Source organism: Scyliorhinus canicula, chromosome 1 (assembly GCF_902713615.1).
Source record: "Scyliorhinus canicula chromosome 1, sScyCan1.1, whole genome shotgun sequence".
Taxonomy (NCBI): domain Eukaryota; kingdom Metazoa; phylum Chordata; class Chondrichthyes; order Carcharhiniformes; family Scyliorhinidae; genus Scyliorhinus; species Scyliorhinus canicula.
In genome coordinates this window covers 112505567-112533532 of record NC_052146.1, presented here as the reverse complement: position 1 = coordinate 112533532, position 27966 = coordinate 112505567, and the positions used below count along the sequence as shown (strand labels likewise).

The 27966-nt window shown below is 47.3% G+C and overlaps 2 protein-coding genes across 5 annotated transcripts in view; one reads left to right on the top strand and one right to left on the bottom strand.

Moving 5' to 3' along the window:
* LOC119966396 (cation channel sperm-associated protein 4-like) overlaps positions 1-889 on the top strand; it is a 188347-nt gene extending 187458 nt beyond the window's left edge. For 2 of the 3 annotated variants that reach the window (XM_038798007.1, XM_038797988.1), the window contains one exon: positions 45-889. In XM_038798007.1, coding sequence (XP_038653935.1) covers positions 45-152 — 108 coding nt within the window. In that variant the 3' untranslated portion in view covers positions 153-889. The remainder of the gene's footprint in view (positions 1-44) is intronic. The other variant, XM_038797997.1, reaches the window with a different exon arrangement.
* A 17927-nt stretch (positions 890-18816) lies between these two features.
* Positions 18817-27966, bottom strand: part of cldn23l (claudin 23-like) — a 33665-nt gene continuing 24515 nt past the window's right edge. For both annotated transcript variants that reach the window (XM_038818555.1, XM_038818564.1), the window contains one exon: positions 18817-19525. In XM_038818555.1, the coding sequence (XP_038674483.1) occupies positions 18903-19525 (623 nt within the window). In that variant the 3' untranslated portion in view covers positions 18817-18902. The remainder of the gene's footprint in view (positions 19526-27966) is intronic.

The following is a 27966-nucleotide window of genomic DNA, read 5'->3' as shown; positions in this document are numbered from 1 at the left end:
GGTAAATAATTCTGCATATTACTATTTATTTATTTTCTTGACAGCAGGTGCGGAGGATAAACAACAGCCCAACAGGTAGCAGTTTATACTCAAGAACATCAGATAATCCACTGTCATCTACACACGTTCTGAGACATCTGCCTGATAACTAGTTGCTTGGCATCAAGCTCAATGCATAATTTGTTATATACACACATTGAAGCCTCTTGTAAACATGGCCCTGCAGTGTTCAGGAACAGTTCAATGTCATTATGAAGATGTCACTTCCAGGAGAGCAATGAATGCAATCAGTGTAGATTGGAGGCATTCATTTGACTGGAATATAAAGACAACTCATGTCAGGATCTCTTAGTAAGATCATGGACTGCATACGGATCAGAATAGCCTGAGTTCTTACCAACCCAGCAAGAGCAGTGAAGGAGCCGATGCTCTTTTATGCCCTCTGATTCTGGTTGTTGTTGGTCTGTGTCTCCTGCTCTTCCTCAATGAGTTCCTTCACAACCACAAAGGAAAAGTGTTTCTGACATGTATCTGAAAGGGACCCACAGACAGGGGCACTGTACTCAGTAGAAAATGGAGCTTTGGGGAAGATGTAGCAAACCACTCTATTGGTACCAGCATCCAGACAGCAGAATCCATGCCATGTTTGTACTCCACCCATACAAGTTAAACGCACAGCTGCAGACCAGCTTATTCTTGCCCTGCTCCCAGGTTTCGGGCACCCTGCTGTGGTAGACAGAAAGCTATAAAAGAAAAATTGCACATAAACCGTGTAGTACCAGATGAATGGCTAACGTCAATTTCTATCCAGTACTGCACCATGAGTGCACAATTGTGCTGCAAGGTAAATCAAATAGATGTGGAAGTTAAAAGCAGCAATATATAGTGAATAAATACTTCCAGTTAAATAAAAAATTAACGAATATGCCTTTTACTATGTTTGTATATAATATGAATAAATATTTTTATTAAATATTTGCAATGTCATTGATTTAAGCTGCAATTCAGTCCTGGTCCTTCTCTTTTACTTACTCTTCAAGACACAAGTACCAAACCAGGGAGAAGGGTTAATTCCCATTGCTATATGACATGCGGAAGGATCTTTATACAACAGAACTATCTTTTGAACAATTAACTCAATTCTTGAAGTTGCAAGATTGAAATCAACTTACTGTGTTGGAGTCACAGACATTGTTCCACATCCAATCACTACATGAGGGAATCACCATGTGCCGTGACCCATCATTAGATTAGATTAAAATCCATGTTATCCTCCACAGCTCTTATCCATCACTGATTAGTGTTGACCCATTAGAGTCCCTCCTGGCTCACCACTGACCAAGGCTGACCCATAGTGTTCCTCTTCTACCATCACTGAAAGATACAGGATCCATGTCATATTCTTCCTGACCCTACACTGACCAGTAATGAAATCAGAGTGGAGAGGCAGGTGTGAGCTTCATTCCAATTGACCTACCATTGGGAAATGAAGCCTCCAGGCCCATGCTGGGGGTATGTAGGTTGTGGCGAGGTGGAAACATGTAATGGGTGGGAAGTGCAAAGGTGGGCATAGTGGATGTGGTATAGAGGCGTGGGCATGTCAGCAGGAGCTGGAAGAGGATGGTGGAATTTCTTTTACACTCCTAACTCAGGGACACAGGCTAATTGTATGTCCTGGACCACATCTGGGGACAGATTTCTGCCTTTTGCTGTATTTATCATTTTCGATACAGCTCTGTTTAGGTTTATTCCTGTACTGAAGTACCCTTGAAGCAATTAAAACAAGCACTGCCAGTTTGGTCCCCAATCATTGGATCAATCTTCTGTTTCTCAGGATCAGTGGATGCCGTGGCAGCCCAATCAGATCAACTGAGGTTTTAACAAAAACAGAAAATTGTGGAAAAGCTCAGTAGGGCAGACAGTATCTGTGGAGGCTGCAAAACCGTGAATCGGCTGAATTTAATACAGCAGGCGATAGCCTTGTACCACCACCAGTGTAAAAATCATGGGCGAGGCCAGCTCCACTTAGCCAATTTGCCCCTTGGTTATTTCATGACCACTAGGTGTTTAATTCATTTGAGCTAAGATGTAAACCCCTCATTGGGAAGGAAGTGCTGCCAACCAATCAAATGGCTGGCAGCTCTGGTCTCAGCAACGCCACTGAGAGAGGTGGCCATTGTTTGAACTACAGGTAATCCCTGGAGAAGAGGAGTGGATGGAGCCCAGACAAAAGTGTGTCCAGGACCTCATTGGAACCAGGCTGACTGGCCATAGGAAAGGGGGTGAGGGGTTGGCAGAGGAGGCGAAATTGGGTTGCGAAATTGGATGCTGCTCAAAGTAGGATGCCTGAAGAAGAGGGGAAACATTTCACCAGCATTTTTTAAAATTCCACTATGTTGCAGAACTGGTGTATGACATAATATTTGCAGCACAGAAACAAGCCATTACGTCCAGCACCTCCGTGCTGGTCTTTATACTCTCCAAGAGTCTCCTGTCCTTGTTCATCTCATCCTATCAGCATAACCTTCTATTCCTTAAGTCTCTCCTGAACTCCCTATTGGACGCATTTATATATTTATGACCCATGGATTTGGTCCCCATGTAAGTTTAAATATATTTTTGGTGCCTACTTTATCAAACTCTTTAATAATTTTAAAAGACTCCAGGCCGAGTTCGACCTGTTGACTACCAAGAAGGCGGAGGTACAGTGGATGAAGGGGCGGTGTATGGAGAGAAGGCGGAGGTACAGTGGAGGAAGGGGCGGTGTATGAACACGGGGAGAAGGCTAGCCGGATGCTGGCACACCAACTTCGGAAGCGGTAGGCAGCGAGGGAGATCGGGGGAGTTAGAGATAAAGGGGGGAACACTGGACCGGCTGAGGGTAGAGGAGGGGCAGGTGACGGGGCTGGAGGAACTGGCTAAGGGGCTGGGGAGTATACAGGCGGGGAAGGCACCGGGGCCAGATGGGTTCCCGGTGGAATTTTACAGGAAGTATATGGACCTGCTGGGCCCACTACTAGTGAGGACTTACAATGAGGCGAGGGAGGGGGGTCCTACCCCGACGATGTCTAGGGCGCTGATCGTGAAGCGAGACAAGGACCCCTTACAGTGTGGGTCATACAGGCCAATCTCGCTCCTCAATGTGGATGCAAAACTGGTAGCGAAGGTGTTGGCTACTAGAATTGAGGACTGTCCCGGGGGTCATCCACGAGGACCAGACGGGTTTCGTGAAAGGCAGCTAAACACCAACGTGCGGAGGCTCCTAAATGTAATCATGATACCTGCAGTGGAGGGGGAGGCGGAGATAGTGGTGGCTATGGATGCGGAGAAGGCCTTTGATAGGGTGGAGTGGGGGTACCTCTGGGAGGTATTTAGGAAGTTTGTCAGTTAGGTTAGGTTACTATATGAAGCCCCAGTGGCGAGTATGGCCACGAATCGGAGGAGGTCAGAATACTTTCGGCTGTACCCCCTGCTATTTGCGTTGGCAATTGAGCCTTTGGCGATGGTTTTGAGGGAGTCCAGGAACTAGAGGGGGGTTGTGCGGGTGGGGGAGGAACACCGGGTATCACTGTATGCCGACGATCTGTTATTGTATGTGGCGGACCCGGTGGGGGGATGCCGGAGGTGATGCGGATTCTCAGGGAGTTTGGGGACTTCTCTGAGTATAAGCTCAACATGGGGAAGAGCGAGCTGTTTGTGGTACACCCAGGGGGCCATGGAAGGGGGATAGATGAGCTTCCACTGAAAAGGGTGGAAAGGAGTTTTAGGTACCTGGGGATCCAGGTGGCCAGGAGCTGGGGGGCCCTACACAAGCTCAACTTGACGAGGCTGGTGGAGCAAATGGAGGCGGAGTTTAAAAGGTGCAATATGCTGCCGCTCTCACTGGTGGGTAGGGTGCAGTCGGTGAAGGTGACGGTGCTCCCGAGGTTCCTTTTTATATTCAAGTGCCTCCCCATCCTGATCCCTAAGACCTTTTTTAAGCGGGTCAGCAGGAGCATTATGGGGTTTGTATGGGCGAAGAAGACCCCGAGGGTGAGAAGGGTGTTTGTGGAGCAGAGCAGGGACAGAGGAGGGCTGGCGTTGCCTAATCTATGCGGGTACCACTGGGCTGCTAACGTGGCGATGATACACAAGTGGGTAATGGAGAGGAAGGGGGCGGCGTGGAAGAGGCTGGAGATCGCGTCCTGTGTGGGCACGTGCCTGAGAGCGCTGGTGACGGCACCGCTGCCGCTCCCGACGACAAGGTACACCACGAGTCCAGTGGTGGCGGCATCCCTCAAAATTTGGGGGCAATGGAGACGCCACAGCGGGGAGGTAGAGGCTTCGGTGTGGTCCCCGATCCGAGAGAACCATCAGTTTGTCCCGGGGAGAATGGATGGGGGGTTCCTGAGCTGGCACAGGGCAGGTATTAGAAGGATGGGGGACTTGTTTATAGATGGGACGTTCGCGAGACTTGGGGCGTTGGAGGAAAAATTCGGGCTCCCCCTGGAAATGCCTTCAGGTACATGCAGGTAAGGTCGTTCATAAGACGGCAGATAAGGGCATTCCCGCTGTTGCCAGCACGCAGGATCCAGGATAGGGTGCTCTCGGGGGCGTGGGTTGGAGAGGGCAAGGTCTCGGCGATCTACCAGGAGATGCAGGAGGAGGAGGCCTCGATGGAGGAGCTAAAAGGTAAATGGGAGGAGGAGCTTGGGGAGGAGATAGACGAGGGTACGTGGGCGGACGCCCTGGGTAGGGTAAATTCTTCCTCCTCTTGCGCCAGGCTTAGCCTGATACAATTTAAGGTTCTGCACAGGGCTGTGGCGCTAACAATTATACTCAAAGACGAGAGACAAGTACAATAGAGGCTTTATTGCTGTGCGATAATATTCCTCCATCTGCAACTATAGACTAGGGTCTGAGTGACTCACACATATATTTATACACCAGCTCCCTGTGGGCGGAGCTAGCCGGCAGGGGCTTACCGGAGGAACCTGTATTACAGGTACAGCCATACATCCCCCTACTGCAAGTACACATCACTACAGTGGTTATATCACCACAAGGGCGCACATGACTGGGGCAAGGCTGAGTCGTTTTTTTGGGGTAGAGAACAGGTGTGTGTTCGGGGAGCCCGGCAAACCACGCCCACATGTTCAGGGCGTGCCCAGTGCTGGATGAGTTCTGGAGGGGCGTTGCGAGGACGGTGGCGAAGGTGGTGAACACCCGGGTTAAGCCGAGCTGGGGGCTCGCAATATTTGGGGTATCGGACGAGCCGGGAGTGCAGGAGGCCCTGGTAGCCCGGCAGAGGATTCTGTTGCAGTGGAAGGATGCGAGGCCCCCAAGTGTGGAAGCCTGGATCAGCGACATGGCAGGGTTTATTAAATTAGAGCTGGTAAAATTTCCCTTAAGAGGATCCGTGCACGGGTTCTTCAGGCGGTGGCAACCGTTCCTAGACTTTATAGCGGAGCGTTAGGAGATGGTCAGCAGCAGCAGCAACCCCGGGGTGTGGGGGGGGAAGTACTTTGTGTTTACTATTGTATTTATTATTGTTTATCGTTTAATGGGGGGCATGTAGTCTGGGGGAATGTATGATATAGCTATAATCTGTTTATTTCTGTGTTTTTTTGTTGTTTCTCTTATTTTTGTTTGTTGTTGAAAATATGTGAAAAATTTTGAATAAAAATTATTTAAAAAAAATAATAATAATTTCAAAGACATCTATCAGGTCACCACTCAGCCATACCTAGAGAAAAGAGCCCCAGCCTATTCAATTGTTTGATCGGCTTCAGGATTAGAGGATTCTTGTGGCACATCTCTCCCCAGCACTTGCATACACATCGGCCTGAACTTTCTCTCAGCCTTGTTGCAAGAAATTGACTTTGATGGTCCGCTGATCCTGAGTCAGGGTGGATGGACACTGTGCTCAGTAAATGATGGAAGAGCTTTACTGAGTTCTGTTTCCGAGATAGCCGCATGCATTGGGGTGAAAATGTGCTCGAGTATATGTGCTGAGATTGCAGCTCCAACATGTTGCTGAATTCATGTGATATCTCACCAGGGCTCGGATGGAAGTAATACACTAGCCTATCTAGTTCCTGGAACCATCAGCCTCCAAAAGCAACTTAATGCAGTTTCAATCTCCCTTCATGCAAACAAAGTGAAGTCAGCAGAAATGTAATGAACTCTCAGGCTGCAGTGAGTTAGGTAAAGGATAATACAGGCTGGAGTGATTTAGACTTGGGATAACATACTGGCTGGAGTGAGTTAAAACAGAATAACAGACAGAGTTGAGTGAATTAGCCATGGGATAAACACAGCGTGGTGTGATGTAGGGTGGCACCGTAGCACAGTCTTTAGCACTGTTGCTTCACAGTTCCAGGGTCCCAGGTTTGATGCCCGGCTTGGGTCACTGCGGAGTCTCCACATTCTCTCCGTGTCTGCGTGGGTTTCCTACAGATACTCCAGGTTCCTCCCACAAGTCCCAAAAGGCATGCTGTTAGGTAATTTGGACATTCTGAATTCTCCGTCTGAACCCGAACAGGTGCCGGAATGTGGCGACTTGGGGATTTTCACGGTAACTTAATTGCTGTGTTAGTGTAAGCTGACTTGTGACAATAAAAATTATTATTATTAGATGCAGAATAAGGCAACAGTGAAGTCATAGATAAGATACAGACTGGAGTTGTATCTGGCATTATTTGCAGCTCTCTCTCTTCAGGCTCAATCCCTCCTTCAAATCAGCTGTTGTCCCTCCCTCAAAAAAAACCAACCTTGTTCCCTCTGCCTTTGCAAATTGCCGTCCCATCTCCGACCACCCTTTTCTCTCCACAGTCCTTGAAAAAGTTGTTATGCCCCAAATTTGTGCTCACCTTTCCCGGAAGACCAGGTTTGACTCCTTCCAATTAGGTTTTAACCCTGACACAGTACCAAAATGGCTCTTTTTTTAATGTAGACAATTCCATTGAGGTATTTTTGGCATAGAACATAGAACATAGAACGATACAGCGCAGTACAGGCCCTTCGGCCCACGATGTTGCACCGACATGGGAAGTCAAAAACTAAAGGCCATCTAACCTACACTATGCCATTATCATCCATATGCTTATCCAATAAACTTTTAAATGCCCTCAATGTTGGCGAGGTCACTACTGTTGCAGGTAGGGCATTCCATGGCCTCACCACTCTTTGCGTAAAAAACCTACCTCTGATGTCTGTCCTATATCTATTACCCCTCAATTTAAGGCTATGTCCCCTCGTGCTAGCCACCTCCATCTGCGGGAGAGGGCTCTCACTGTCCACCCTATCTAACCCTCTGATCATTTTGTATGCCTCTATTAAGTCACCTCTTAACCTTCTTCTCTCTAACGAGAACAACCTCAAGTCCATCAGCCTTTCCTCATAAGATTTTCCCTCCATACCAGGCAACATCCTGGTAAATCTCCTCTGCACCCGTTCCAAAGCTTCCACGTCGTTCCGATAATGAGGCGACGAGAACTGTACGCAATACTCCAAATGCGGCCGTACCAGAGTTTTGTACAGCTGCAACATGACCTCATGGCTCCGGAACTCAATCCCTCTACCAATAAAGGCCAACACACCATAGGCCTTCTTCACAACCCTATCAACCTGGGTGGCAACTTTCAGGGATCTATGTACATGGACACCGAGATCCCTCTGCTCATCCACACTGCCAAGAATTTTACCATTAGCCAAATATTCCGCATTCCTGTTTTTCTTTCCAAAGTGAATCACCTCACACTTCTCTACATTAAACTCCATTTGCCACCTCTCAGCCCAGCTCTGCAGCTTATCTATGTCCCTCTGTAACCTGCAACATCCTTCCATACTGTCTACAACTCCACCGACTTTAGTGTCGTCTGCAAATTTACTCACCCAACCTTCTGTGCCCTCCTCTAGGTCATTTATAAAAATGACAAACAGCAACGGCCCCAGAACAGATCCTTGTGGTACGCCACTCGTAACTGAACTCCATTCTGAACATTTGCCATCAACCACCACCCTCTGTCTTCTTTCAACTAGCCAATTTCTGATCCACATCTCTAAATCACCCTCAATCCCCAGCCTCTGTATTTTCTGCAATAGCCGACCGTGGGGAACCTTATCAAACGCTTTACTGAAATCCATATACACCACATCAACTGCTCTACCCTCGTCTACCTGTTCAGTCACCTTTTCAAAGAACTCGATAAGGTTTGTGAGGCATGACCTACCCTTCACAAAACCATGCTGACTATCCCTAATCATATAAAACAATGACGTTGTATAGTACTGTACAGAAAGAAAAGCAAATAACGCATACTGCAAACCACAACTCCGTTCTCGCAAGGACCTGCCTAAACTACCCCCTACTCTACTCTACCCTAGCTGCTCCCCCCCCTCCCCCTTGCTGATGATAATTCTCCGCGAAGAAGTTAAGGAAGGCTGCCACCTCCGGGCGAACCCCGATAGTGAACTTAACCTTTTCTAGACTGAGAAAGCTCGCCATGTCCGATAGCCATGCTTCGGTCTTCGGGGGCTTTGAGTCCCTCCATGCCAACAGTATTCGTCGCCGGGCTACCAGGGAAGAAAAGGCCAAGATGTCGGCCTCCTTCTCCTCCTGGACTCCCAGGTCCTCCGACACCCTAAAGATTGCCACCTCAGGACTCATTACCACCCCAGTTTTCAAAACCCGGGACATGATGTCCACGAATCCCTCCCAGTACCCCCTAAGTCTAGGGCACGACCAGAACATGTGCATGTGATTAGCTGGCCCTCCAGCGCATCTAGCACACTTGTCCTCCAGCCCGAAGAACTTACTCATCCGGGCCACCGTCATGTGGGCCCGGTGCACGCCCTTAAACTGGACCAGACTGAGCCTGGCGCATGTTGCGGTCATGTTTACTCTGCCCAGAGCTTCTGTCCAAATACCGTCCTCCATCCTGGCTCTCACTTCCCCTAAATGCCTCCTCCACTGTCCGCAGAGCCGCCACCACTATAGGGCTGGTGGAGTTCCGCACCGGCGGGAGCAGCAGAGGCGCCGTAACCAGGGCTGCCAAACTGGTGCCCCTGCACGAAGCAGCCCCACCTGCCCCCAAACCGACCCCACCATCCATTTCCTTATCATCGCTATGTTGGCCGCCCAGTAATAGTTGCTGAAGTTCGGCAAAGCCAGTCCCCCCCTCCCCTCTGTTCCTTTCGAGCATCACCCTCTTCACCCGCGGGCAATTCCCAGGATAATTTTATTCAGCCTTTTAAAGAAGGACCTCGGGAGGAAAATGGGGAGACACTGAAATATGAACAAGAATCTCGGGAGAATCGTCATCTTAACAGTCTGCACCCTCCCCGCTAGTGACAGCGGGAGCACATCCCAACTCCGAACCTCCTCCCTCGTTCCACCAGTCGGGACAGGTTGAGCTTATGCAACCTGCCCCAGTCCCATGCCACCTGAATCCCCAAATATCAGAAACTCACCCCCACTAGCCTGAACGGCAACCCCTTCAGCCTAATCTCCTGCCCCCGCGCCTGAATTACAAACAACTCGCTCTTAGCCATGTTCAGTTTGTATCCGGAGAACCGGCCAAATTCCCTCAAGATTTCCATGATACCGTCCATCCCCACCATTGGGTCTGATACGTATAACAGCAGGTCATCCGCATATAAAGAGACTTTATGTTCCACTCCCCCCGGACCAGCCCTTTCCAGCCCCGAGAAGCTCTCAGAGCAATTGCCAGCAGCTCTATAGCCAGCGCGAACAGCAGTGGGAGAGAGGGCAACCCTGTCTTGTCCCGCGGTACAGTCTGAAGTAATCTGATGTTGTCCTGTTCGTCCTTACACTAGCCTCTGGGGCCTGATACAGTAGCCTAACCCAGTCAATGAACCCCTCCCCAAACCCAAACCTCCCCAGCACCTCCCACAGATAGTCCCAGTCATCCTGGTCAAAAGCCATTTCCGCATCCATGGCTACCACAATTCTAGTCGCCAAGATTTTGGCCAGTAACTTAGCGTCTGCGTTGATCAAGGAGATCGGCCTGTAAGACCCACAAGCCTCCGGGTCTTTATCCCGTTTCAGAATGAGCAAAATAGTGGCCTGCGACATCATCGGGGGTAGAACCCCTCTGTCTCTTGCCTCGTTGAAAACCCAGACCAGCACCGGCCCCACTATCTCGGCAAACTTTTTGTAAAACTCCACCGGATACCCGTCTGGCCCCGGGGCTTTACCCGACTGCATGACCTTCAGGACCCCCAATACCTCTTCGATCCTAACCAGGGCCCCCAGTCCGTCTACCAACCTCCTACCTACTCTTGGGAAGGTCAGTCCGTCCAAGAATCGCCTCATCCCCTCCGGTCCCCGGGGGGGGGGGGGGGGGGGGGGGTTCTCGAAGTGTACAGCTTACTATAAAAGTCCCTAAACACCTTCAGCCCTGCTGCGTCCCCCACTAGATTTCCTTCCCCATCCGCTATCCTTCCTATCTCCCTAGCCGCTTCTCTCTTCCTTAGTTGCTGTGCGAGCATTCTGCTGGCCTTCTCTCCATGCTCATATATCGCTCCTTTTGCCGTTCTAAGCTGCTCTACAGCCTTGCCTGTGGTCAGCACCCCAAACTCAGCCTGCAACCTCTGTCGTTTCCTGAGTAACTCTGGCCTCGGGGACTCCGATTAGCTCCTGTCCGTCCGTAGAATTTCCTGAACCAGTCGGTCCGTTTCTGCCCTATCTGTCCTTTCCCTATGAGCTCAGATTGAGATCATGAACAGCTCCCCTCTCACCACTACCTTCAGTGCCTCCCAGAGCACTGCTGTTGAGACTTCTACGGTATCATTTACCTGCAGGTAATTCTGCATGCATTTCCTCAGCCTCTCATTCACCGCCTCATCCACAAGCAATCCAACTTCCAACCTCTATTGTGGGTGCTGAAAGCTCTCCTTACAAATCCGTCGGTCTATCCAGTGCGGAGCATGGTCCGATATGGTAATTGCTGAATATTCTGCCCCCACCATCCCGGCCAGCAGGTCCCTACTCACCACAAAGTAGTCAATTTGGGAATACATCTTGTGGGCGTGGGAGTAATACGATAACTCCCTCACCGTCGGCCGGCTAAGTCTCCACGGATCAGCTCCCCCCATTTGCCCCATGAACCCTCTCAGTTCCTTTGCCATCGCTGGCAATCTGTCCATTTTTGAACACGACCGGTCCAGGCTCGGGTCCAGGACTGTGTTAAAGTCCCCGCCCATAATCAGTTTGCGCGAGTCCAGGTCGGGGATCTTCCCTAGCAACCTCCTGATAAAATCCACATCGTCCCAATTAGGGGCATACACACTAACCAAGACTACTCTCACCCCTTCGAGCTTACCCCTCACCATAACGAACCTGCCACCCCCATCCACGACTGTGCCCTCCACCTCAAATTGAACCCTTTTATTAATCAGGATCGCAGCCCCCTCGTCTTAGAATCAAGCCCTGAATGAAAGACCTGACTGACCCAGCCCTTCCTTAACCTAACCTGGTCTGCCACTTTCAGGTGCGTCTCCTGCAACAAGACTATGTCCGCCTTCAGAACCCACAAATGCGCTAACACAAGCGTCCTCTTCACTGGCCCGTTTAACCCTCTAACATTCCAGGTGATCAGCCTGGTTGGGGGGCACTTCGCCCCCCCCCCCCCCTTTGCCGATTGGCCATTCCCTTTCCTTGGCCAGCCCCCCAGCCATGTGTCGCACTTCCTCTGGCCCACCCCTTCACCGGCTCTACCCATGACCTCCTCACTGTTGCCATGTCCAATTTCCATCCTCGTCAGCAGAACAACTTCCCCCCCTCCCCCCCTAGCAACACCATCCTACCACCGAACCCCTGCTCTAATCTAACTATATGCCAAAATGGCTCTTATCAAAGTCACAAATAACATCCTATGTGACTGCAACAGAGGCAAAGTTATTCCTCTTCCTTCTCAACCTGTCTGCAGCCTTTGACACTGTTGACCACACCATCCTCCTCCACCGTCGACCAGCTGGGTGGAACTGCACATGCCTGGTTTGATTCTTATCTATTTAAATGCAGCCATAAATAGCTTCTCTGCCCATTTCCCGAACCATTCTTGTGGTGTCCCCCAAGAATCTATCCATGGCATCTTCCATTTCTCATCTACATGTTACCCCTTGGTTTAATCATCCAAACATAATCAATTTTCACATGTACACTGATGACACCCAGTTTTACCTCACTATCACCTCTCTCCCCCTCCACTGCCTCTAACTGGCAGACTGTTCACCCAACATTCAGTACTGGATGAAAAGCAACTTCTTCCAACTGAATATTGAGAAGACTGAAGCCATTGTTTTCAGAAAAAGGAGGAGAATAAAAAAATATTTTAAAAAAACATAAGAACTAGGAGCAGGAGTAGGCCATCTGGCCCCTCGAGCCTGTTCCGCCATTCAATAAGATCATGGCTGATCTTTTGGTGGACTAAGCTCCACTTACCCGCCCACTCACTATAACCTTTTATTCCTTTACTGTTCAAAAATCTATCTACCTTTGCCTTAAAAACATTTACCGAGGTAGCCTCAACTGCTTCACTGTGTAGGGAATTCCACAGATTCATGACCCTTTGGGTGAAGATGTTCCTCCTCAACTCAGTCCTCAATCTGCTCCTCCTTATTTTGAGGCTATGCCCCTTAGTTCTAGTTTCACCCACCAATGGAAACAATCGCCCTGCTTCTATCCTGTCTATTTCCTTCATAATTTTACATGTTTCCAAAAGATCCCCCCCCCCTCATTCGTCTAAATTCCAATGAGTATGGTCCCAGTCTACTCAACCTCTCCTCATAAGCCAATCCTCTCAACTCCGGAATCAACCTAGTGAATCTCCTCTGCACACCCTCCAGTGCCAGTACATCCTTTCTCATGTAAGGAGACCAAAACTGTACACAATACTCCAGGTGTGGCCTCACCAGCACCCTATACAGCTGCAACATAACCTCCCTCCTTTTAAATTCCATCCCTCTAGCAATGAAGGACAAAATTCCCTTTGCCTTCTTAATATTTATCTTAAGCAGCAGCCTCTTGTGCAGCACCTTGTTGAATGCCTTCTGAAAATCCAGATACACCACATCCACCGGTTTCCCATTATCCACCGCACTTGTAATGTGCTCAAAGAATTCCACTAAATTAGTCAAACATGAGCTGCCTTTCATGAATCCATGCTGTGTCTGACCAATGGGACAATTTCTATCCAGGTGTCTCGCTATTTCTTCCTTAACGACAGAGTCAAGCATTTTCCCCACTACAGAAGTTAAGGTAACCGGCCTATAGTTACCCACATTTTGCCCACCTCCTTTTTTAAACAGTGACATTAGATTTTCTGTTTTCCAATCTGTCGGAACCTCCCCAGAGTCCAGCAAAGACCGACAAAAAATACCTGTTCAATGCCTCAACCATTTCCTCATTTCCCATTCTTAAATCCCCCTTCCCATCTTCTAAAGGACCAATGTTTACATTAGCTACACATTTTCATTTTCTATATTTGTAGCAACTTGTGCTATCTGTTTTTATATTCTGAGCTCGTTTACTCTCATAATCTATCTTACTTTTCCTTATAGCTTTTTTCGTGGCTTTCTGTTAACCTTTTAAGATTTCCCAATTCTCCAGTTTCCCATTAATCTTTGTCACTTTGTATGCCTTTTCATTCAATTTGACACCCTCCTTTATTTCCTCAGGTATCCATGGCTGATTATCCTTTTTCCTCCAGTCCTTCCTTTTCACTTTATGTACTTTTTCTGAGCACTGTGAAAAATCTCTTTGAAAGTCCTCCACTGTTCCTCAATTCCACCACAAAGTCTTTGCTGCCAATCTATCCTAGCCAACTCCTCCCTCACCCCATTCTAGTCTCCTCCTTTGTTTAAGCACAAGACACTGGTATTGGATTTTACCTTCTCATACTCCATCTGTATTTTAAATTCAACCGTACTATGGTCGCTCCTTCCGAGATGATCCCTAACTATAAGATCATTAATTATTCCTGTCTCATTACACAGGACCAGATCTAGGATAGCTTGATCCTTCGTAGGTTCCATTACATACTGTTTGGAAAAACGATCGCGAATACATTCTATGAACTCCTCCTCAAGGCTGCCCTGACCGACACGATTTGACCAATCAACATGGCGATTAAAATCCCCCATGGTAATTGCCGTACCATTTTTACATGCATCAGTTATTTCTTTATTTATTGCCTGTCCCACTGTGATGTTATTATTTGGTAGTCCATAGACGATGCCGATCAGTGACCATTTCTCCTTGCTATTTCTAATTTCCACCCAAATGGATTCAAACTTTTTCTCTACAGAACCTATATCATCTCGCACTACCGCCCTGATGTCATCCTTAAATATCAGTGCAACACAACTTCCCTTACCTCCCTGTCTATCCTTCCGAATAGCCTGATATGCCTGGATATTTAACTCCCAGTCGTGACCATCCTGAAACCATGGGCGGGATTCTCTGAACCTGAGGCTAAGTGTTGACGCCGTCGTAAATGCCGTCGCGTTTCCCGACGGTGTCAACCTGGCCTCGGGATCAGCAATTCTGGCCCCTACAGGGGACCGGCATGGCACTGGAGCAACCCTCGCCACTCCAGCTGCCGATCCCGGCGTCAGATGGGCACTGTAGGGTCCACACATGCGCTGTGGCACCAGCGCCAACGTACGCATACGCAGTGGGACCGGCGGTGTCTCCCTTCTCCGCGCCGGCCCCAACACAACAGGGCATAGGGCTACTGTGCCTATGGGCCGGCGCGGAACAAAGGAGGCCCCCAGCCCGAGAGGCCGGCCTGCCGATCGGTGGGCCCCGATCGCGGGCCAGGCCACAGCGAAGGCCTCCCCAGGGTCAGACCCACCCTCCCCCCCACAGGCCACCCCCGGAACCTTCCACGCCAAGTAAGACCAGGTTAGAACGGCGCCGGCAGGACTCGGCTTTTTTGGTACGGCCGCACGGCCCATCCCGGGTGGCGAATCGCCAGGGGGGATTCCGTAGAGTGTCTCCCGGCCAGTGATGCGCCGACCGCGCCGGCGCAAATGGCACCGATTCTCCATTCTGTGGAGAATCGCATCCGGCTTTTTTGGGATCGATGTTTCTGGTTCTGGTGGACACCCAATTTTCATCTCCATGTGGAAATTCGGATAAGTATGAGGTTGTCCCTTGAAAGGACCCGGGAGTCAAGTCATGGATTCCTCCCATACTGCCTCAGCCCCCTCCCGTGATTTTTTTCAAATTTTATTTATTAAGCTGCATCATTGATTCGGGGTCTTAACATCATGGTGCTGTACTTCCAGACCAGTTTTAACCCTTCCACTGTCACCATTCTCACCCCCCTGAAGCCCCATGACGTGCATGTAGACCTCCCTGTAGTGACTCTCCAGCCTCCCCCCATATCCCTGCAGCTCACTGTGATTGTTGTTGGCATCTCAGCCTTACCCCTGACAAGACAGTGGATGTCCCCATGCCCCACATGGACTTCACCCCTGCCCATCTTGAGATTGTCTGCAGAGTGACATAGAGAGGCTAGCTACACTTCGGCTACACTCCTTGTATTATGTTTTTCCTGTTTACAGGCTGCAGATGCCTCCCCTGACCATTACTATTTCACCTGCATCCCAAAATTGAACCAGCTACCCTCAGCACCACCATGTGTGAGGCATTGACAATACCCTGCAAACCATGCTGTGCACAACCCCATTGGGAAGACAGACCATGCTCCTCCCTGGACCAGGACAACGTTGTGTGTACTATGCATAACTTTTAACCTCTCACCCCAACAATGTGATCCATAGAGCCCAGAACTGCCTTTAATCTGTCACCACGTCCATTTGGCCTCAATCCCAGGATTATGACTGACACCCATCACCCCACTTCCATTAGGACTCACCTTGCCCAGTCATAAGTCTCTGTGTACCCCTTCCCTCTTGAGAAACCCTAATCCCCCCACCTCGGTCATGCGCTCATTCCATTTTGAGCAACTTTTCCCCTTTCCCCATGCCATAGCTGCCTCGACCCTAAACTCAAGAATTTCCTTCCCAAATCTCTCCACCTCATTTTCCTCCATTAAGACACTCATTCATATCTACCTCTTTGACCAAATCTTCGGTCATCTGACCGAATACCTCCTTATGTGGCTCGAGATTATACTTGGTTTAAAATGCTCCTGTGAAATTCCTTGAGATCTGTTATTGGTGTTTTTGTAAAATAACATAATTTTCTAAATTATTTCATGGGACATTGGCATTGCTGGCTGAGCCAACATTTATTGCCTATCCCTAATTTCATTTAAGAGTCAACCACATTGCTGTGGATCTGGAGTCACATGTAGGCCAGACCAGAGAAGGACAGCAGATTTCCTACCTTAAAGGACATTAGTGAACCAGATGGGTTTTTACCACAATCAACATGGCCATTCCTAGGCTTTTAATCCCACATTTTTATTCAATTCAAATTTCATCATCTGCCGTAGTGAGATTCGAACCTAAATCCCCGGAAAATTACCCTGGGTCTCTGGAATGCTAGCCCAGTGACAATACCACTATACCAATATTCAGCTCTTCGATCTATGCTGGTGCTAGCTTTCCAACTGGAGCTCTTTACTCAAAACCACCTTTTCTTTATATTCTTCCTTTTCAAACATTTATCCAATGTCCTTTTAAATAATGTTCCAGTTTCTGTTTCCGTAGTCCCTTGTCACAGAATATTTCCTTGTTCCACGAATGTTCTGTGTGAAAATATTTCTTCTAACTTCCCCTCTGTTGTTCACGTGATAATCCTCAGTTTGTGGCTCCATTACTTATTCATTAAATGTTCTTTCACTATTTACCCTCTCAAAATCTTTCAGAAATTTGAAAACCTCATGGTGGTCTTCCTAGGCTTTCACTGTTCCACTTTCTCAGCATTTTCCATTTGAATTGCTGCAGCAGAGGTTTTAACAAACATTTTTAGATGGCAGATTCAGCAAGTGCTGTCACAAGCTGTTCTATCAGCGGTTTTAGTTTGACTGACTGATGCTGGAATAGTGTGGTCTGTTTGCTTTACAGTGTGAGAAAGAGCCTTGCCTGGAGCTGCAGGAATCTTTATTAAGTTTTGGAATGATGTTTAGCTAAATTAATGGGAGCCAATAGCAAATGGAAAGACCAATTGATGCCAATATGAAATTGAATGGCAGATTGCCTTAGCAAAGGTGATTATTGTCCAGCGATCATGATGCACAAGGGTTTGGTAGGCAGGAATGGTGATGAATGAAGTAGTGATGCAGCAGGGAATACACGACAGAGAGCAGTCCAACTCCCAGTAGGGACCGCACTCAGTTCCACATCCCATACTGATATTTCCTCTTTCCACCAAAGCACAGAGAAGGAATTTGCATTGGAGAACTGATGAAGATTTTTTAAAATGTTGATTATGAAAGTGTCTGCAGTGAGTCAAAGGGCCCCCACCCCAAAGGTTCAGCTCAGCAGAAGTTGCAACACTCCCTTCACAGTTCAGTGGAACTAGGATATTCCCTCACCTTGGCTTGTGGCGGGTATCAGAATTAAGCTCGACCCGACCATCACCTAACACCCAGGCTCTACAGCAGAGATCAGAGATAGGCAATGACGGAACAACTAAAAATGGAACAGAAAAAGGTTTAGAAAGAGATACAATGGTTTGTGTTAAGCCTCATCCCAAGCAGCTCCATAACTCTATGCTCTTTGGACTATTCCAGGGAAGCACACCAAGACAAACACCAACTGTTTATAGAGGACCAGCAGCTGGGTGAAAGATGCTCTTTGGCTTCCATAAAACCTGATGTTCTTCCAGTGTGACTGAGTGTCGCAGGCTGGTACATTCTAAGATCCGGGACAATGTGTTGAGGGACACACTAAAACTTGGGCAGTTACCACAAAGACTCAATGGGGAAAAGTCTCAGTCTAAGGCCCTTCTGCCATAGTGGACAAAAGGGTTGGAATCCATATGTACCGGAGAATGTTTGACATGAAACATGAACGTAGATTGTAAATCTAACATGTATAATAATTGTAAGTAACAGTAAGTGAACACTAATGCGCCTGAGGTAATGTCAGATTTGCACTGTAATGCAATGCAAGTCAATGAGTTTTGAGAAAATAAAAAAAAACAGAATTTGAATTTTCCCCTCCTTAAGCCTGAAGCCAATTGTTATGGTGTAACATATTCCGCAAATGAGACCAGCTGGTTCAATGTACTTCCTGCTTTCAGTTGAATGTACTTCCTGCTTTTGTTGAATGTACTTCCTGCTTTCAGTTGAAAGTTCAGCCAATAAACATTGAGGCAGCCAACAGTGTTAATATCTGGCTCAAGAAAATGCTGCAGTGCCTAATTCATTCACGATAAAAGGTGTTAGCAGCTATGCTTAGAATCAGTTTCTGTGCACTTCACTTACTGACTGAATAATGACCGGGACTGGCTGAGTCACTGGGATTGCCAACTTAGTTGGATGCATTCCAGAAGGTTCATTCCCTTTATTATCTGGCCCTATGCTTCTCCCATTGACTACTCTCATAATGCACCACTTCATTACCGATTGCATGATCCTTGCCTGCCAGTCCATCAAACTTTCCTATCCATTGCCAACATTTTTATGGTTAACAAACAGAAGTGTTGAAAGAAAGCTATTTTTTGAATGCAAAATGATTTTTATCCTGGGTTTTTGTTCTCCAGAAATCATTTTTTTAATTCCTGGAGAATCCAGGACAACCGTGGAGGATTGGTAAACCCATCCAGTCACAATTAATACCCAGCTAGGTAGGATACTGGTGCTATGAACTAAATGAGGATGTCACACACAGTTGGATGGGACAAACATTTAATGTATCTTTAATGTAAAGTAGCATTTTAGAAATGGACAAAGAAGGCTGGTGCCCAATGGTTTGATCTAGTAATCAACCTCATTTGGTCTTTTGGCATTTTGTCCTGACTGTCTACATCTCTCAAACGTTGGACAGGTGAAACTCAAGGCAAGGGCTATTCCTCCAAAGATCTCAATGCAACTTCCTGCCCAGCCAAAGTACAGCGAGCTCCCACTTTGGTACTGGGTGTGAGTGTCGGGACTGATTTCTTGCATGGAAGTCATGTAGAGAGTAAGTGGGGTGATGCACAGAGATCCAGCCAGGATAATGACGACTCCACTGGCCCCTGCTACATTTCGAAGTGGGAAGTCCATCCAGCAGCGTATGCCTACACTGGCCACAATGATCCCCATTCCACACACCAGGAGGGAGCTCAGCATGAGGGCCCTGGACCACTGCACAATCTCGTCTCGCTGATACACTGTGGTCACCGGCCAGCACTGTTTAGTGTCTTGCAGTTCCAGGCACGACTCCCACAAACCATCAGACTTCACGGCTGTATTTTTCCCCAAGTTAATGGGCCCTTGGCGCCACTGCGGGGTTAACACAGCCACAAACACCAAGACCAGCCCAACAGGAGCACTGACAATCCCGATGATCATTGGAGCTGGAGTCCGCATGTTGTAGACACTCAGGGTCCAACCAGAACCTGTAAGGAGAATAGACAAGAGGAAGTCAGTGTACCTTGAGGAGAGCACTTCGGAACAAGCAAGCCAATTTCAGATAAGTGAATGAATGTGATTCATTCTAATGGGGCACAACTGAATTTCAATTGACCTGTTATGAGGAGGAAGAGGCTTTCTGTGCCTGAGTGCAACTAACCCTGGAAGGTTGAGCAGGCACAGTACACAGTCTTAAGGAAGCCATAGCAACAAACAAGAGTGGAAGAAGACCGTAGGACCTATAACCCATTCCACCATTCAGTAATATCTTGGTTGATCTGACTGTAGTCTGAACTTCACTTTCTTGCCTGTGTCTCATAGATTCTTTTGTACATCAAAAATCTGCCTAACTAAGCCTTGAATATATTCAATGACCCAATCTTACTGCTCTCTGTGATAGAGAATTCCAAAGATTATTGACCCTCTGAGATAAGAAATTCCTCAGAATCTCCGTCTGAAATGGGAGACTTATTCTGAAACTGTGACTCCTAGTTCTAGATTTCCCCATGAGGGGAAACATTCTTGCAGCGTTGACATTGTCAAGCCTCCTCAGAATTTTACATCTTTCAATATGATCACCTCTCAATCTGCTAAACACAAGGGAGTATAATATTATTGCTATCACAGAGACACGGTTGAAGGAGGGGCAGGACTAGCACCACAATATTCCAGGCTACGATGATGCTGTGATACGTCTGCATTCCTGCCTCTTGCTCCTTGGCCTCCCCAGTCTCTGCTCCTGTATTTTTCTCTGTCACTTGTCTGCTATCTACAGACCTGTCTCGGCTTTTGGGCCTCTAACTAGGTCTAGTACCTGTTCCTGTATCTCACACAATATAATGCTGGGCTGATGTATCAGGTCCCACAAGAGGGCTTTAGCACCAGACAGCAAAGAGAGCAAGGTGCTTGTCCTGATTGTAATGCAGTGAATCAGATGGAAACATGTTTGAGGAGAGATTATGGTGTGTTATAAATGGAACAGGATGTGATCAAGAGAAAAGTTAAGTCTGTCATTCATTTAATTGTGCCAGCAATAAAACTGGCTCAATAAAAAGTGTGATTTAAAACGCATTAACACCTCCTGCCACATACACGCTGGTAATTGGCATGTTCATTTTATTCCTACTAGTCACGCAACATTATACATAACAATCTTTCTGAGGTGACACTACAGAAGGGAAGAATATAGTTAGTTCTCCACATTATGTATTGCATTTCTATAGTACCTTTCATTACCTCAGGTTGTCCCGAAGCAATTTGCAGCGATTAAAGTATGTTTGCAGTGGTCACTGCAATAAGATAGAAAATGCTACAGCCAATTTGCACAAAGATCCCACAAACAGGAATGTGGTAAATGACCAGATAGTCTGTTTTATTGATGTTGTGTGAGGAATAAATATTGGTCTAGGACACCAAGGAGAACCCCCCTGTTCTCTTTAAAATAGGACAATGGGATTATTTTTTTTACATCCACCCAAGCAGTCTCAGTTTAACATCTCACCTGAGGCAACACCTCTGAACAATGCAGTACTTCCCTCAGTATTGCATTGGAGCCTGAATTTTGTGCTCTGCTGTTTGAAAGAGTTGGTGCAGACTTAATGGGCTGAATGGCTTTTTTCTGAATGATTCCATGAATCTACACGCACACACAGCCTCTGATATCAGAGGCAAGAGTACAATCTGCTTTGCTGCAGTCAACTATGCAGCTCTCCAACAGCATGCATTAGGCTACCTCCTCTCTCTTCCTGCTAATCTTCCTTGTAAAGGTCCCTCATGTTTGTTCCCTGTTTATCCGCTTATTTCCCCTTTCTTTTATTTTTTTAAAATTTAGAGTACCCAATTATTTTTTTTCCAATTAAGGGGCAATTTAGCGTGGCCAATCCACCTATCCTGAACATCTTTGATTGTAGGGGTGGGACACACGCAAACATGGGGAGAATGTGCAAACTCCACATGGACAGTGACCCGAGGCTGGAATCAAACCCAGGTCCTCAGCGGCCATGAGGCAGCAGTGCTAACCACTTGACCACCGTGCTGCCTTTGCTGTTACATTTTTGATCCACTGATGTTTACTGGACCTGTGACTTTAAGGCATAGTGACCTGTGCCTTTACTTCAAACAGAGGATTGCAACAGCACAAGAGATCAGTGATGTCTCGGACTGATTGCTGTGGCTAATGGCCAATGAACTGACCCAAAAGGGCAGTGCACTGCCTGATAACAGATTGTGATTGATTCTGTTCCCAATTAAATAGTTCAGAGATCTGGAGAGATTTTGGTTTCTGACAGCTAAGGGAGAAATGCTCTCTCTTCCCATTCTGTTTTCTTCAGAAATAACCAGCGAATTCTCACCAAAAGGTCACTGTGGGAACCAACTCTCTTTCTGCAGACAAGGCTGATGCAAGCAGAGACCAGTATCTGATAACCCTCTCTGCAGAAGAGGCTAGTCTGAAGCTTTCCTGGAAAAGATGTAATATATTACTGTGAGCAGCACGGTAGCACAATTGCTTCACATCTCCAGGGTCGCAGGTTCAATTCCCGACTTGGGTCACTGTCTGTGTGAAGTCTGCATGTTGTCCCCATGTCTGTGTGGGTTTCCTATGGGTGCTCCAGTTTCCTCCCAAAAGTCCCGAAAGACGTGTTGTTAGGTGAATTGGATATTCTGAATTCTCCCTCTGTGTACCCGAACAGGTGCCGTAATGTGATGACTAGGGGCTTTTCACAGTAACTTCACTGCAGAGTTAATGTAAGCCTACTTGTGACAATAAAGATTATTATTATCATAACTGCAAGGAAGATAATTACGGGCTGTAGGCCAGAAACTTAATCAGGCTCATACTGTGAAGGAACTCATCCTCTGAAGCAAAGACTCTTATCTTTTGACCTTAATCCTTATTATTTTTAGCCCTTTCCACCCGTCTGTGTTTGTCTGTCTTGTGCAGGTAGAGGGTGGGGCAATTAAAGGGGGGGGAGTCAGGTATTAGCTTGATGTTAAGCAGCTGTATTTACTGTGTATTTCATATTTTTTCTTGTTATGAATAAACAGTAATTGTGTTTAAACTTACAAACCTGGTGACTGTAATTATACTCTATCTGGGCCAAAGATTTGGGGTATTTTTATAAGAATTATTGGTTAATTCACTTGTGTTGTAGACTAGCCCAGCGTGTCATAACATCCTAGAGATAATAAAACGTGGGATTATTAATGCTCTGTCGTGCTCTGCCATCTGATCATACTGCTGTGTATTGAGGCCAGCTTTTGAACGGGGTATATTTAGTGCCGAGACCATAGGGATTAGCGATGCATTCGTAGATGCTACAGCCACTATTGTGCCCGCCAGTGTCTCAAAGGGCTTAGACACTTTAGGACAGCATACCATACGAGTGGGGCAAGATTAAAGGATTGCTGTCACTTGATGGTAAGTGATTGCACAGAGACGAGGGGCAAAAAAGATTTTGGGACTAAAAAACTGCAAAATTGCAGCTTTTCTGAAGTTTTTTTTAATCCCTGTATATTTATTTATTTATTTTAAAATATTTTTATTCTCCTCCTTTTTCACATTTTCTCCCAGATTTGCACCCACCATCAATAAACAATAATCAGTAACAAATATGATGTCAATCCCCATATCAATAACAACAATCCCATCCTCCCACCAAACCCCAAACATTAACCCGCATGTTCACACAAACAAATGACAAAAAGGAATCAGGAATCACCCATAGTCACCATTAACACACACCGCCCCCCTCCCTCCAACCCTCCCAACCACCACCCCCCCAACTAATGTTCGATGTTATCCAGTTCTTGAAAGTGCATAATGAATAATGCCCATGAATTGTAGAACCCCTCCAGCCTTCCCCTCAGTTCAAACTTAACCTTCTCAAGAGTCAAGAATTCCAACAGGTCCCCCCCCCGCCATGCCAAGGCACAGGGTGGAGAGGCTGCTCTCCATCCCATCAGGATCAGCCTTTGGGTGATCAACGAGGCGATGGCTATGATATCTGCCTCCGCACCCGTTTCCAACCCCGGCTGGTCCAACACCCTGAATATGGCCTCCCGGGGGCCCGGGTCCAGTTTCACATGCAATACTTTAGAGATGACCCTAAAAACCTCCTTTCAGTAATCCTCCAGCTTCAGACAGGATCAAAACATATGAACGTGATTTGCACGGCCACCCCTCCCCCCTCGCAACGTTCACACACATCTTCTCCGCCTTTAAACAATCGGCTCATCCTCGCCCTTGTGAGGTGTGCCCTATATACCACCTTCAGCTGTATCAGCCCCAACCTCGCGCATGAGGTGGAGGCAATTCACTCTCCGGAGCACCTCACACCACAACCCCTCCTCCATATCCTCTCCCAACTCTTCCTCCCACTTTGCTTTGATCCCTTCCAGTGGTGCCTTCTCCTTTAGGATGTTGCCTGGAATGGAGAGTAGGTCTTACGAGGAATGGTTGAGGGTGCTAGGCCTTTTCTCATTAGAACAGAGAAGGATGAGAGGCAACTTGATATAGGTTTATAAGATGATCAGGGGAATAGATAGAGTAGACAGTCAGAGACTTTTCCCCGGGTGGAACAAACCATTACAAGGGGACATAAATTTAAGGTGAATGGTGGAAGATATAGAGGGGATGTCAGAGGTAGGTTCTTTACCCAAAGAGTAGTGGGGGCATGGAATGCACTGCCTGTGGTAGTAGTTGAGTCGGAAAAGTTAGGGACCTTCAAGCGGCTATTGGATAGGTACTTGGATTAGGGTAGAATGTTGGGGAGTTGATTGATTTGTTCTTAATCTAGGACAAATGTTCGGTACAACATCGTGGCCCAAAGGGCCTGTTCCGTGCTGTATTTTCTATATTCTATATGTTCTTCCAAAATAGCTCCTTAAACCGCCGACACCACCCCCTTCTCCAGCCCCCCTGTCGTCAGCACCTCCTCCAGCAATGTGGAGGCCGGCTCCCCCGGGAAGCTCTGTATCTCCTTTCTGGCAAAATCTCGAACCTGCATGTATCTAAACATTTCCCTCTGCTCCAGCCCATACTTTGCTTCCAGCTCCTCCAATCCTGCAAACCGACCCCCATGAAACAAATCTTTTAGTGTCTTAATCCCCTTCTCCTCCCATTTCTGAAAATTTCCAACCCACTTCCCTGGCTCAGCTTTTCTGAAGTTGCCTGAGGCTTAGAACTGCTGAAGAGAACATGTAGGCTGGAAACAAGAGGGTGTGGTCAAGCTACTAGGGAGGTTTTGCAGCCAAAACCCATTCGAGCCCTGGTGTGATGAAAGGGGTGCTGCATTAGGAGGTGGTTCAGTCAGCACCTAACTGCACTTTGTGCAGACAACGAGCAAAAGGTAGTGACAAGCAAATTGAGGGAGGGAAAGACTTTGACAGTAATTGTGTGTGCCAGCCATGCGTGTCGTCTTCTGGCATCTTTGCAATTCATCATATTCTTCAACTATCCACCAATACATCCCTCAATCCCACTTACCCACCTACTCAGTCCATTACTCAATTCAACCTATCCACTTTCTCATTCTATCCCTCAACCCCACATATCCTACTTTTCATACAGGCAGACAACATCTGCCTGATAGATGTCTACCAGACAAAATACACTGCTAGACCCCAGGTAGAATACAGGAAAATCAACCAGTCAGAGTATATCCACCAGGCTATATTCAGCAAGATATCCACCAGCTCTATCCAGTCAGAGTATATCCACCAGGCTACATCCACTACTGAAAAAGGCAAAGTCTCTAGATCAGGGGTGGGCAAACTACGGCCCGCGGGCCGCATGCGGCCCGCCAAAGTTAATGAATCAAAAGCAGAGGGATGAAGAAGCTCACAGCTCCCGATTATTGATGCTGTATTGTGTCTATTGTACACAATAGTGGCTGGAGAAATTGGGAGGGAAAGCATGACAAGGCAGACTTATACCTTCCATTGTTCCACAATGGCCCTCATTGCCAATTCAGGTGACAACCTCTTGCATTCATAGGATTTAAGACCATAAAGCCAGGAGACATAGGAACAGAATTAGGCCACTCGGCCCATCAAGTCTGCTCTTCCATTCAATCATGGCTGATATTTTCTCATCCCCATTCTCCTGCCTTCTCCCCATAACCCCTGATCCCCTTATTAATCTATCTCAGTCTTAAAGACACTCAGTGATTTGGCCTCCACAGCCTTCTGGGGCAAAGAGTTCCACAGATTCACCACCCTCCGGCTGAAGAAATTCGTCCTTATCTCTGTTTTAAATGATCGTCCCTTCAGTCTGAGATGGTGTCCTCTGATTCTAGTTTTTCCTACAAGTGGAAACATCCTCTCCACGCCCACACTATCCAGGTCTTGCAGTATCCTGTAAGTTTCAATAAGATCTCCCCTCATCCTTCTAAACTCCAACGAGTACAGACCCAGAGTCCTCAACCGTTCCTCATACGACAAGTTCTTCATTCCAGGGATCGTTCTTGTGAACCTCCTCTGGTCCCTTTCCAAGGCCAGCACATCCTTCCTTAGATACGCGGCCCAAAACTGCTCACAATACTCCAAATGGGGGTCTGACCAGAGCCTTATACAGCCTCAGTAGTACATCCCTGATCTTGTATTCTAGCCCTCTCGACATGAATGCTAACATTGCATTTGCCTTCTTAACAGCCGACTGAACCTGCACATTAACCTTAAGAGAATCGTGAACAAGGACTCCCAAGTCCCTTTGTGCTTCTGATTTCCTAAGCATTTCCCCATTTAGAAAATAGTCTGTGCCTGAATTCCTCCTTCCAAAGTGCATAACCTCACACTTTTCCACATTGTATTTCATTTGCCACTTCATTGCCCACTCTCCTAGCCTGTCCAAGTCATTCTGCAGCCCCTTGCTTCCTCAATACTACCTGGTCCCTCTACAGATCTTTGTATCATCTGCAAACTTAGCAACAGTGCCTTCAGTTCCTTCTTCCAGATCATTAATGTATATTGTGAAAAGCTGTGGTCCCAGCACAGACCCCTGAGGCACACCACTAGTCACCGGCTTGCCATCCTGAAAAAGATCCCTTTATCCCTACTCTCTAGCCTTCTGCCAGCCAGCCAATCCTCTATCCATGCCAGGATCTTACCCTTAACACCATGGGCTCTTAACTTATTTAACCGCACAGAATGCTGTTATATGCAGCACAGAAACAGACCATTCAGTCCAACCAATCGATGTCAGCTGTTATGCTCCACACAAGCCTTCTCCTGTCTTTGCTCATCTAAATCTCTCAGCGTAGCCCTCCCATTCGTCTCCTTATGCTGGCCTAGGTCACCTTAAATGCATCGCTATTGAGACATTTATGGATAATTCATCCCATTCGGATTCCATCACCTACTCCCAGTGTAGGACCCAATGATATTAGGGAGGAGTCACATGTATTCCTTCAGGGTGTAGATTACTAACTGCCAGCCTCTGCCCTGACCTAGTGATTATTTATCACAGCTATTAATTTTTTTTCTCTTTCTTTCATTGCCCTTTTTACAAAGGGGCAGCACGGTAGCATTGTGGATAGCTCAATTGCTTCACAGTTCCAGGGTCTCAGGTTCGATTCCGGCTTGGGTCACTGTCTGTGCGGAGTCTGCACATCCTCCCCGTGTGTGCGTGGGTTTCCTCCGGGTGCTCCGGTTTCCTCCCACAGTCCAAAGATGTGCAGGTTAGGTGAATTGGCCACGATAAATTGTCCTTAGTGTCCAAAATTGCCCTTAGTGTTGGGTGGGGTTACTGGGTTATGGGGATAGGGTGGAGGTGTTGACCTTGGGTGGGGTGCTCTTTCCAGGAGCCGGTGCAGACTCGATGGGCCGAATGGCCTCCTTCTGCACTGTAAATTCTATGATAATCTAGGGTGCTCCTTCCAAGAGCCGGTGCAGACTCGATGGGCCGAATGGCCTCCTTCTGCACTGTAAATTCTATGATCTATGATAATTTGTTTTCAGTTATTTTCAATTTTTGTCGCTCCCTTTGACCTTGGATTCACTTGTCTCAGCATTCCCATCCGTTTTATTCACATTTCTTCATACTTTTAAATCTCAAATTCATGATTCTCTCAGATATTTCAGAAGATGAATCATTGAGTTGTCATATTTTATTCCATTCTTCTTTAATTCCCATTTGTCTCCTTTGATATTTCTTAACCTGGTTTTGTTTGTTTTATCTCTGGTGAATATTTGGGAGGGCGTTTGCTCTGACACCATCTTAATTTTAGACGTGGGGAGGATAGTTTTGAGGGGGTCTGACACTCAGCTGCAGCTACAAGAAATCAATGAACGGTTTCCATCTCTGGGTGAACCCTTCTACTGACCCTCGCAGAGTGAACTTGATCTTCTCCAACCGCAGGAATTCTGCCAGGTCACTCACCCACACCCCGGCCTACGGCCCAGGTCACTCACCCACACCCCTGCCTACGGC